At 43.2% G+C, this 12,344-nt stretch overlaps 1 protein-coding gene across 1 annotated transcript in view; it reads right to left on the reverse strand.

Moving 5' to 3' along the window:
• Window positions 1-372: 372 nt before the first annotated feature.
• The window catches only part of LOC144495328 (ras-specific guanine nucleotide-releasing factor 2-like), a 206,754-nt gene continuing 194,782 nt past the window's right edge, over window positions 373-12,344 (reverse strand). The window contains exons 22-26 of the mRNA XM_078215430.1: window positions 11,608-11,805; window positions 7,842-7,921; window positions 4,635-4,752; window positions 2,795-2,863; window positions 373-1,572 (exon numbers count right to left, since the gene is read on the reverse strand). Of these exons, the coding sequence (XP_078071556.1) occupies window positions 1,480-1,572; window positions 2,795-2,863; window positions 4,635-4,752; window positions 7,842-7,921; window positions 11,608-11,805 (558 nt within the window). The 3' untranslated portion in view covers window positions 373-1,479. The remainder of the gene's footprint in view (window positions 1,573-2,794; window positions 2,864-4,634; window positions 4,753-7,841; window positions 7,922-11,607; window positions 11,806-12,344) is intronic.

Consider the following 12,344-nt stretch of genomic DNA (forward strand, 5'->3'; position numbering starts at 1 on the left):
GTCCCACCCTCAATGCCTGATTGGGTGTAAAGTCCCCCTTTCCCAGCACTAATTGTCTGGCATTCCCACCAGCCGGCTGTTAATTGGCTCGCTGCCACCTGATTCAACGTCCTGTACAGGTGGGGAGTAGGAACAAGCAGAAAGAGCACTTCCCAATCCATCTCCCTTACCCCACCTAAACCCATAAAATCCAACCCAAAGTCACCCATTGTCCATTGAGTCATTTCATTAAAAAAACATATCTTAAGCAAGTTGATATTTAGGAATCGGTCTTGTGCAAAATCCTTAACTTTGAGGACAAATGGGTTTTCAAATTGTTGGAAAAATCATTTTCATGAATATCAAATAATAATAGTTTCAGGAACATGTTTTGAGATATTATTAAAATCATCAGTAGTTTATTATTCACATAGACCTGCTCCTTGTCTGTGGCAGAGTTAATTCTAGGTTTGTAGAGAGTTTTTAAGACTTCTACAGCAAGCAATATTACACAGTACTTAGCGCAACTCAAACATGATGTGATTAAATAGCAGCACATATTGAAAACATTCGACATTCCACTTAGAAAGTTACTACGGAACATTCCAGAATACGTTACAACATACAAAACCGAGGCCTGTTAAAGTATAGAAAAATGGTGATACCCTTAAATCACTATTTTAGGATGACTTGTAATTTCATGAATGGTATCATGTGTGCAACAAAGCTGCAAAGTTACAGTAAGCTGATGTTTTTAAAGCTCATGCCAATAGAATTGTGCATTTTTTCACAACTGATATCTGAACCCTTTCAACTCAAGTTTGAAGAGCTTGTTTCTTTAAGCCACTAAGAAGAGCAGCGGCATTTCACCATCACTCACACTTTACTCTGTGATACTCAACATTGCATTCTTCCAGGATGTTACTTAGGAATAAATTTTCCTCAGAGGTTTCGAAGGTCCTTCAGTTTTCATGTCTCACGGATTGACAGGCAACACAGCACCCCTGGTACCACACAAGTGTGATAGCAAAAGCCTACCCAACAACCAGTCAAGCTGTTTCCTACAAAGAAAGCTCCTAGGAAGAAAATAATTTGCGTCACATTGTATGTCCAGGTCTCCAGATGAAGATTGTTACCTCAACGCCTGTCACTTGTTGTACACACTATAACGTGTTTGTTTTTTTTTTCAAATTTCAAAATAATGATTTTCATTTTGACTTCTTTTCATATTTTTTCCATTCTGCAGAAATTATGGTCTTCTCATAATGTAAAGTTTTCTGGATATCAATAACCTTAACTTTCACCCCAAGCACAAGTTCGCCATCTTCCAATGTGTGAGAGGCAGACAATCCTTCCTGTAAGGCTCCATCTTTCCTTTAGGAAAACTCACGCTCACGATTTTTCCTGGGTAGATAAGTCACACTCCATGCGGCATGCCATGTACACTCTGGGTTGTCATATTAAACCGCTGAACCTTTGCAGCCACAAAAATGCTGGCTCTCATGCAGGGAGCCTCGGTTCAATTTTTAAGGACAGCTCATACAGTGTATCTTCATCCATAATAATTGATTTGTCAAGTAAGTATTGAATGACCTACAACAGCAAGGAAGTACATGTCAAAAATTGTCATTTAAAGAACAATTGTAGTGTAGCTGTATTGTGTTTCACTGAACAACCAATTTAAGTGTAATTGGTGCTTGAAGAAACAGACTGGACTATTGGTGGCATGGGACATAAAGAGACTTACGAGCTAGGCAGATGTTTGGAAACTGCTGTTTTCAAGTGGATTAGTACCACTCATTTTATCATATTTTCAAATTGAAACTTAAATTTCTTCAGCACTTTTTCATCACACAGCCTGCTTTATTAGTCTTGCTATTTATTAATAGTACTGCCAGATAACAAAACTCTCAGAATGTGGGTTGATGCTGCTCTTTATGACACATGGTGGCACAGTGGTTAGCAGTGCTGCCTCACAGTGCCAGGGACCCGGGTTCAATTCCCGGCTTGGGTCGCTGTCTGTGTGGAGTCTGCACGTTCTCCCCCGTGTCTGAGTGGGTTTCCTCCGGGTGCTCCGGTTTCCTCCCACAGTCCAAAGACATGCTGGTTAGGTGCATTGGCCATGCTAGATTCTCCCTCAGTGGAACTGAACAGGTGCCGGAGTGTGGTGACCAGGGGATTTTCACAGTAAGAGTAAGTTAAATCCAGTACACTGGTACCCCTAATGTCATATTAATGGACAGGTCTAAGGTTTTTCTATCAAACACACTTCTATAAAAGTGAAGATCTGAGAATACAACAAGGGAATCACACTCTTGAGACAGTTTCCATCTCCATAAAGCCTTATTCTTGTGAGAGCCCTGATGCTGTGGGACGGTTGTCAACTGCAGTCCAATGGTTACAATGCACAACAATCATAAATGCAATATGCTTCGATCTACACATGTAAATTGACTCTACTGTACAATCAGCCGCTGGAAGGTGAAATGGGGCCATTGAGGTGATCCACCTTCTGAGCTGCCTGCCCTTTACCGTGAAGAAGTCCCTATGTTTTTTCAGCATTCTTGTCAAACATTGACAACTCGAACAATAGCTTGTGACTGTCCACCACAGCATAAGGTTATATAAAATATTGTTAACGCAGTTGCATGTCAGCTAGGCTTCAGCCTCTGACAATTCATACAGTCCAAATCTGAATTCTAATCTAAATTTGACTCTCTCAAGCTAGCAGTTAAATCATCTAGAATCCAACAAAATCTAATTTGGCCACAACATTTAAAACAGTAATGAAAATAGACAATACACACGAGGTTACCTTTGGTTGATGATCTATTCTGTATGGGGTTTGTTGGAACTGTCGTACTTCCCTGATAATATGTGATATCTAGGTAAAAGAATTTAGTTATCAGTCACAATTAGAAATAGAATGTGTATTTTCTAACCTTAAGTCCACAAATCAATATTTGTAAATAACATTGTAATGTACAGCAGCAAAACGCTTCTTTGGCTACAGGAAGTGAACTTTCAGGAGCAAATCATGAGCAACTGTTAAGAGGGTTAATGGGCAAAAGGAGTAGAAATGATGTGAGTAAACATTTTTTCACCCAGAGGGTGGTTGGAGTCTGGAACCAACTTCCTGAGAGGGTGATGGTGGCAGGTTCAATCGAGGTATTCAAAAGGGAAATTGGATTGCTATTTGAAAAGAAAGAATGTGTAAGTTTACGGGGATAAGGCTAGGGAGTGGGACTAGGTAGAATGCTCCTGCAGAGAGCCAGTCCATACTCAATGGGCTGAATGATCTCCTTCTGCACTGTAACAATTCTGTGATTCTGAGTGGTAAAACACACAAGACGCAGCAAAGATACAAGTTTTTTTATCAGCACTTTTCCTGAAGAATCCGGTAACGAAGAGCACATGCTAAGGGGAGGAGATGGCCTTGTGGTATTATTGCCAGGCTATTAATCCAGAAACTCAGCTAACGTTCTGGAGTCCCGGGTTCGAATCCCACCACGATAGATGGTGGAATTTGAATTCAATTTTTAAAAATCTGGAATTAAGAATCTACTGATGACAATGAAACCACTGTCAATTGTCAGAAAAAACAATCTGGTTCACTAATGTCCTTTAGAGAAGGAAATCTGCTGTCCTTATCTGATCTGGCCTACATGTGACTCCAGAGCCACAGCAATGTGTTGACTCTCAGCTGCCCTCTGAAATGGCCTAGCAAGCCACTCAGTTGTATCAATTGCTCAAGAAGGCAGCTCATCACTACCTTCTCAAAGGCAATTAGGTACAGGCAATAAAGGCTGGCCAGCCGGTGACGCCTATATCCCACGAATGACTAAAAAAAAATCAGCAGAACCACTGCTTGTTCTACACTATTGGGCATGTACTTCTCAGCTATGTGCTTGGTGCAATGATTTAACATAATGATTTTCCCTGTGATGTGAACGAGAGATTTGTGTTTGATCGTTACACACACCTCTATGAGCTTGTCTTTGAATCAATGGATAACTGGTGCATCAAACTTTAACAAGCTGGAGTTGCTCCACAGGGAGCCAAAGACCATTAAAAAAATTTCCACCAATTTGGGTCTAAGGAGGCCTCGTCGCCAGCTTAAAAGAAGGAAATATTTTAAAGACAGGACAACTGAAGCTGAGGCAAACTTGCAAATCTTGCCAGCTTACTGTAGCTATGTAAATTGCTCTGTCCCAGGCAGCCTACCCTGATCATGTGAATGACTTTGTTCCCAGAGTTTGTGATGTATTCCTGGCCTTGAGGGAAGACAGGCCAGACCCCACATTTAGATGACACTTTAATTGGTCCAGAAATTCCCAAATAATTTTCTGAAGCTAAAGAACAAAGGAATTTCATACAAACGGGGTAATTTGCCAATGTTATGAACAGTAGTTGTCAGTAAATTGCTATGTCAACCATTGACGCTCTGCTGCACATCGTCAAGACATTTGGTTGCTTTCTATGAAAGCAAAATGGCCGACTTTCCGAAGCATAGGACCGGATTTTCTGACCACGCTCGTCCCAAAACTGGAAAATCCTGCCCTTGGTCAACGGACCTTTGCATGGTCCACCGCCCTGCCTGCTACGGTTCCCGTGGTGGGCGGGACGGGAAAACTCCCCCCATAGTCTTTACTCACCATTCTCATTTTGGAAAAGTTTACAAGACCTTCTTCGGTAAAATTTGGTGTACCCTCTTCTATAAATGCTAGATCGGTCAAATACATCCCAAGATATGGAACACAGGGTGGATTATAACTGTGAAGGAAGAGAAAGGGTTAAAATTTAATGGCTATCATTAATTTCTGCATATATCAATATCATGTAATCTGATTAAATAGAGAAACTTGTTTTAAAAAATGGGCACACAAAAGAAAGATTGCTCCCACATATTTAAATGATGTTTTCAATGTCTGGATGAGGGCATATGCCTAATTAATATTCAGGTTGCAGTATAATCATTCAAGCGGTGTCTCAGAAGGTTGCTCACTGCATTCCCAGCTTCAAATTAGGCTTTGAAAATAAATTGGGAGATCGTGGCTCACCAAGCAAACAGAATACAATAAAAACCTCAAGATCGCTAACGCCATGAAAATCTTTTGCAACTACAGCTATGTCAGAATGGGCTACATATTTTTCATCAGTGCTGTCCTCACCTTAAAGGCGTTACATCATGCTTTCCAGGTAGGCAGGAGCTTCCACTGAATTAACTAATGTATCGCAAGTGTGAACCTAGTCCTGAGTACTGCCAGGCTATTTCAGCATAAATATCATCATGATCTCAGGGTAAGGGGTCGCCCATTTAAGACTGAGATGAGGAAGAATGTTTTCTCTCAGGGGATAGTGATTCAGTGGAATTCTTTACCGCAGAGAGCTGTAGAGGTTGGGTCATGAAGTACATTCAAGGCTGAGATAGATTTTCAAATCAACAGTGGAATCAAGGGGTTATGCGGGTAAGGTGGAGTTGAGGATTTTCACATCAGATCAGTCATGATTGCATTGAAAGGTGGAGCAGACTCGACAGGTCGAATGGCCTACTTTTGCTTCTATGTCTTATGGTCTTATCCCGGCTGAGCCCAATCCTAATCTCAAACGTTATTCACACATGAACATTTTCCTACAGCGTTCATGGCACAAGGGTCTAGTGAAGGATCCCAGGCTGACCCCCTTCCTGAGACATTAGTGGCCAGGGTTTATTCTGACTTTGTTTCATTCAGTAATGCATCAAGCAGAGTATTAATGCATTGCACTATCTGCTGAGATCCCAACCCCAAAGTGAACGTTTTAATTTAACACACCGAGGGCCCGATTTTATCATTGATTTTACCATTTTCCAGGTGTGCAAAAATGGTAAAGTTGGGCATGAGGCGAGTAGCGCGATCCACACCGGTTCCCCCTTTACCAAGGCCCGAAAATAGCCGCGATCGGGACTGCGCTCGAAATGGGCGCGATGGCCATTTAAATGCATTTGCATGCATTTAAATTGACTTAATTGGCTGCACGCCCAACTTCACCGGCACTTCCCCCTTTACCACTGCGTCCGCCCATCCAGAATCGGTGCAAAACAGACATGCTCCATAGAAGTCCAATTCGGGCGCTCCAGTTAGTGAGGAGGTAAGTGCCGAGCGTCCGATGGCTCTCTGCTTGAGATCGTTGTGGTGGAGGGGGGGAGGTGGTCCGCTGCCACTCTGCTTAAGATCAGTGAAGGTAAAGGGGGGTCTGCTGCCACTCTGCTTAAGATCAGTGGGGGGAAAGGGGGAGGGGCCTGTGATCAGTCTGGGTAGTGGGGGTGTGGGGGGGGGATAATGTTGCAGGGATGGAGCAATGTCTGTGGGGGCCAGGGGGAGGCATTATCCGGCCTGGGAGGTGTATAGCAGGGCAGCAGCATTCTATTATTTTTTTGCTGCGCATGTGCAGTTAGAGGCGCTGATCGGAGCTGCAGGATTCCCGACGCGTTAAGCCCCGCCCACAGGCTTGAGCAGCGCGATTCGGACTCAGTGATATTTTTACAGGCAGAGTGCGTATGGGGGTGCCTCAGAATGGGTCTAAAAGTCGGATCTGAAACACTCCCAGTTTCAAGTCCGCCCAGCACTTAGAATCAGGGCCCTGAAAGCATCTTTTGTGGTAAATAAATCTGACCCATAAATGGAAGTTCATCCAAAATTCTGCTCCCTGTATCCTCGCTCACATTAAGTTCCATTCGTCCATCACTCCAGGGCTCACTGACTGTCAGGCCAGCAAGGCCTCAATTTTAAAATTCTCATCCTTGTGTTCAAATCCCTCCATTGACTCGGTTCTCCTTATCTATGTAACATCCTCCAGCCCTACAACCCTTCGAACACACAAAATTGGAGCAGCAGAGCATACAGCCCCATCAAGCCTGCCCTGCCATTCAATATATTGGTGGCATGGTGATACAGTGAACAGCACGGTGGCACAGTGGTTAGCACTGCTGCCTCACAGCGCAAAGGGCCCCGCTTCAATTCTGGCTTGGATCATTTTCTGTGTGGAGTTTGCACGTTCTCCCCATGTCTGCGTGGGTTTCCTTCGAGTGCTCTGGTTTCCTCCCACAATCCAAAGATGTTTTGGTTAGGTTAATTGGCCATACTAAATTGCCCCTTAGTGTCAGGGTAAATACGTGGGATCAGGCAGGGAACAAGTGGAGAATTCTGCTACTCTTGAGATTCATCATAATATACTGTGTCATATTCTGGGATGATCCTGATTATCTGTGGACTCTAGGCATGGTACTTGGTTACTGGATAGACTACAGTCATACTCTGATATCTGCTTAACACATGTTATTAGTATCGCAAATAAACAGGTTACAAATTAGGCATGTTGCTCCTTAGGCATGTTGTTTCAACCTCTCCCTCGAGTCTAACACATGACTCACTCATGTCAGTCGTATAGCATCATCCACATCATACATTAGCATATCCCATCTGTTAACCCTTTATACTACATGTCCCTTTGGAGAGTTCACTTTATCACAGCTTGTATACATTATGTTACTGAATAGTATGCATTTATAAAAAGAAGCAGAATGGTTTTTGTGTTCATATAGGGCTTATTATTACCTTGTCGGAACATTTCAAAGTGGTTCACACAATCAATTACTTTTGGAGTGGACAAATATAATGCTTTTGGTGCACTTATTGTTAGGGAAAGGTGTCAGCTAATCACTGGCTTTCATGTGGGGAAAGTTGTTTTATTAAAAGCTTAATAGACTGTAAGCACTTAGTTGTTACAGACTGAGGTATAACAAAGATCCATTAATATTGAAAATAAGTGCAGTAATTTGCTGACATTTATTATAGAGCCAGGCACCTCAAAGCAAAACTAACTTTTTCAATGTTTCTCGGAGATTTTTAAATCTTCCTTCTGATGAGACGGTTTTCTGGAGCTTGTCCATTTGTGCTTTGGTCTAAAACAAATAACATCACAATAATTAAAAAATCACAATTTAAAACATTACCAAGTAATAAAACAAGACCACGTGACACACATACCCGAGTGATACATAAATATAATACAAACTATGTGGTATATAGTGCCCAGTCTTCAAATCTGATTCTGTTGACAGCAGATTAGAAAAATTGCCTTAAGACCTTAAATGGAGAGTTACCAGCACAGACCATGAGCAAATCAGATGACAGCTTTTCATCTCCCTTAGCCCAAGGACTCTAAGGCCAATGCACTAACCCAAATGTTAACATGATGTACAATGCAGCATAACCCAAGAATAATTTTTGAGCTTTTCTGGTCAGCACAGCTCAATAGCTCACCCATACATCGGGCATTGAGGTTCATTATTATAGTGCCTTTAAGGTAGACTTAGAATGTTTCTTATATAGAATCATAGAATCACAGAATCCCTATAGTGCAGAAGGAGGCCATTTGGCCCACTGAGCCCTGCACCGACAACAATCCCACCCAAGATCCCCATAATCCCTCGCATTCACCCTGCTAATCCCCCTGACACCAAGGGACAATTTAGCAGGGCCAATGCACCTAACCTGCACATCTTTGGACTGTGAGAGGAAACCGGAGCACCCGAAGGAAACCCACGCAGACACGAGGAGAACATGCAAACTCCACAAGATAGTGACTGGAGGCTGGAACTGAACCCGTGTCCCTGGCGCTGTGAGGCAGCAGTGCTAACGACTGTGCCACCGTGTCATCACTATAGCGAATTAAATCTAGAATAAGTAAACTTGTCAGGATTCATAAAGAGAAGCAATCCGTTGGGGGGTTTTCCTTGCCAGGAGTGCACTTTCGATATTCAGAAATGGAGATCAGTGGGCGCATAGATGGAAAATTCTGCCAGGACTCTGGGCGGAGATTCCAAAAAAGAAGAAATCCTGACATTGGACTCAATTCAGGTCACGTGGCCACAAGGCCAGGAGGCTGGAGATCCATGGGGATTTTGCAGTCTGCAGTCAATTGAAAACTGGCAGGCAGGAGTTCCAGGCAATAAGAAGTGACTGGCGAGAGTCAGATGCAGCAGGGCAAAAGCAGTTGCCATATTTGAAGGGAAATCAGCAGCCTTCCCAAAGGTTGACCACAAAGAGGACAATGGAAGGGATGCTGAATTAGAAATGCTGAGCATAAATCACTGGAGTCAGAGGAAGGATAGCACCAAGGCTCAGTGATACCTCCCAGGAGGTGCTCCTGCAGGTTATGAGCAAATCAAAGGAGGTGCTGTTCTTAGTGATGGGAGGAAGAGGCCAGTAAGTCTCATGATGAAGGCATAGCTGGAGGTGGCCAAGGAAGTCAGCCACTATGATTTTTCTTCATAGCAATCTTGCATCCTTGCTGGCCGTAAATGGAAGCCTCCATGGCAAACCTATGTATCAGGCATGACCACGTACTAGCATCCACAATGGGACACAGAATAGCCTCAGACAAGAAACCCATGGTCAATCAATCATGGAAACTGGCTGATGAGCGCCACAAGCCTAGGAGAAGTGAATGACACTGCGTGTATATGCAGTCATGATGTGGAGATGCCGGCGTTGGACTGGGGTAAACACAGTAAGAATTTAACAACACCAGGTTAAAGTCCAACAGGTTTATTTGGTAGCAAAAGCCACACAAGCTTTCGAAGCTCTAAGCCCCTTCTTCAGGTGAGTGGGAATTCTGTTCACAAACAGAGCTTATAAAGACACAGACTCAAATTACATGAATAATGGTTGGAATGCGAATACTTACAACTAATCCAGTCTTTAAGAAACAAAACAATGGGAGTGGAGAGAGCATCAAGACAGGCTAAAAAGATGTGTATTGTCTCCAGACAAGACAGCCAGTGAAACTCTGCAGGTCCACGCAACTGTGGGAGTTACAAATAGTGTGACATGAACCCAATATCCCGGTTGAGGCCGTCCTTGTGTGTGCGGAACTTGGCTATCAGTTTCTGCTCAGCGACTCTGCGCTGTCGTGTGTCGCGAAGGCCGCCTTGGAGAACGCTTACCCGAATATCAGAGGCCGAATGCCCGTGACAATACACATCTTTTTAGCCTGTCTTGATGCTCTCTCCACTCCCATTGTTTTGTTTCTTAAAGACTGGATTAGTTGTAAGTATTCGCATTCCAACCATTATTCATGTAATTTGAGTCTGTGTCTTTATAAGCTCTGTTTGTGAACAGAATTCCCACTCACCTGAAGAAGGGGCTTAGAGCTTCGAAAGCTTGTGTGGCTTTTGCTACCAAATAAACCTGTTGGACTTTAACCTGGTGTTGTTAAACTTCTTACTGTGTATATGCAGTTACAGGAGAATTGTGTTTACAATGCCAGGGAGTGGAGAAGAATTGGAGGTGGTGTGCCATTCATTGCAGCCATGACTTCAATAGAGGAGGAAGCAATAGAAATATGTTGGGTTGCAGCAGGATGTCTGTCGCTGAAGACAAGGTGGGTGTGGAGCCCATAGAGAGTGCGTAAATGAGATGGATGTGGGCATCAATCTTCCTGAGAAGTACTCAATAAGGCCCCCTGGTGAGCCCTGACAAACACAGGAAGCTTCAAAACAAGGGCACGCAGCAACAGTGAATTGAAAGCACAAGTACAGTGGAGCCCCGTTGTAACGCGATGGTTGGGGTCCATAAAATGTTATCGCGAATGTTATCGGGGTCGCGCTAAATCACTAAACCGGAAATAGTAAAAAAAAGGGTCCAATGATTCATCGCGTCATATCCGATTTTGCGCTAAATTGGGGCGCGTTACAACGGGGCTCCACTATACTAACTTCACTTTTGTCTCTCCTGCCGCAAAACCCCACAAGCCCATCACCAAAGACCAATAAAATTCTGCCCCTTTGTATTCAGATTCCTGATAGGGGGTCCCGATGTGTGCTGGGGATATACATTGTAAAATCCATCCACCTTGTGCTTTGTTAATTTTATAAATTAATTTGTGTCCACTCATATATTTAAAAAAATCACAGCTCTGCAAACCCAGATGTGTTTGCTTTATACTCTTCCCAGAATTATTTAATAATGTGTTTTCTGTCATTGCTTAGATAAATTTGAGGGAGAAGAAAGATGGAATAAACATGGTACCTGAAATTTAATTTTCAAATGATTACTTATTTCCTTTTGTTTTGAACAGAAGAAGCATCTTGACAATAAAATGCGCTTGATCTTGAGTAACGCATCAAGACCTTGCACAGAAACCCACACGTTTGACATAGAAACACAGAAAATAGAAGCAGGAGGAGGCCCTTCAAGCCTGCTCCGCCATTCATTGGGATCATAGAATCCAAGAACCCCTACAGTGCAGAAGGAGGCCATTGGGCCCATCAAGCCTGCACCGACCACAATCCCACCCAGGCCCTATCCCCATAACCTGATGCATCTATGGACAGTGGGAGGAAATCGGAGCATCCGGAAGAAACCCACACAAACACGGGGAGAACATGCAAACTCCACACAGACAGTGATCCAAGCCGGGAATTGAACCCGGGTCCCTGGAGCTGTGAGGCAGCAGTGCTAACCACTGTGCCATCGTGCCGTGGCTGATCATCCAACGCAATAGCCTGATCCCACCTTCCCCCCATATCCTTTGATCCCCTTCACCTTAAGCGCTGCATCTAACTGCCTCTTGAAAACTACGTACCTGTTTGGAAACCTTTGCCCATGTTTTCTTCAGTCTGTAAATTGCACTCCTGTTCAGCGCTGACATGATCTCAAGGACTCCATTGTAGTTGTGCATGCACCGGCAAACATCTCCCACTGCTATCCATTTCTCAATGGAAATGGTGCGTGAACTGACATCAGCATGCATCATGATTTGAGAAGCAACAAGGTTACTCATCTGAAAGGGAAATGATTGTGAAAGGGAACTGGGTTGTGTTGATGATCATTGAGATAAAGAACAGCAGATCGGAGGAAATAATTACAACTGCTGTAATTTAATAAAGGGTATAGATCTCGCTAAAAGAAAGCCTGACATTAGATTACAGCCTCTAAATAATTTCCTTGTATTAGTCATTATTTAACATTTATACCAGTCGCTAGTTTTGTTCATTTTAGTTGCCACTCTGTGTCTGGATACTGTACAAGATAAGGCTAAGATGTTGTTGATAAAATAATTGCTGGTTATTTTTAGCATGTTTCCTGTATCCTCCTGATTGATAGTTTTTACTATTATGAAATCTAGATGAAAAGCCAGAACCAAGAATGTTGAATCTGGTCATGGGCGAAGACTGTAGCAGGAGAGACAAGAAATCAACCTCGGGTGAAACTAAGCTCTGCGTTCTCAAAGGTCACAGGAGGTAAGGGTCGGGGAGATCAGGGAGAGAACGAGTTTGAAAACAAGATGGTGAGATGAGCTTCAATCCTCATACATTGTTC

Source organism: Mustelus asterias, chromosome 6, assembly GCF_964213995.1.
Source record: "Mustelus asterias chromosome 6, sMusAst1.hap1.1, whole genome shotgun sequence".
NCBI lineage: Eukaryota > Metazoa > Chordata > Chondrichthyes > Carcharhiniformes > Triakidae > Mustelus > Mustelus asterias.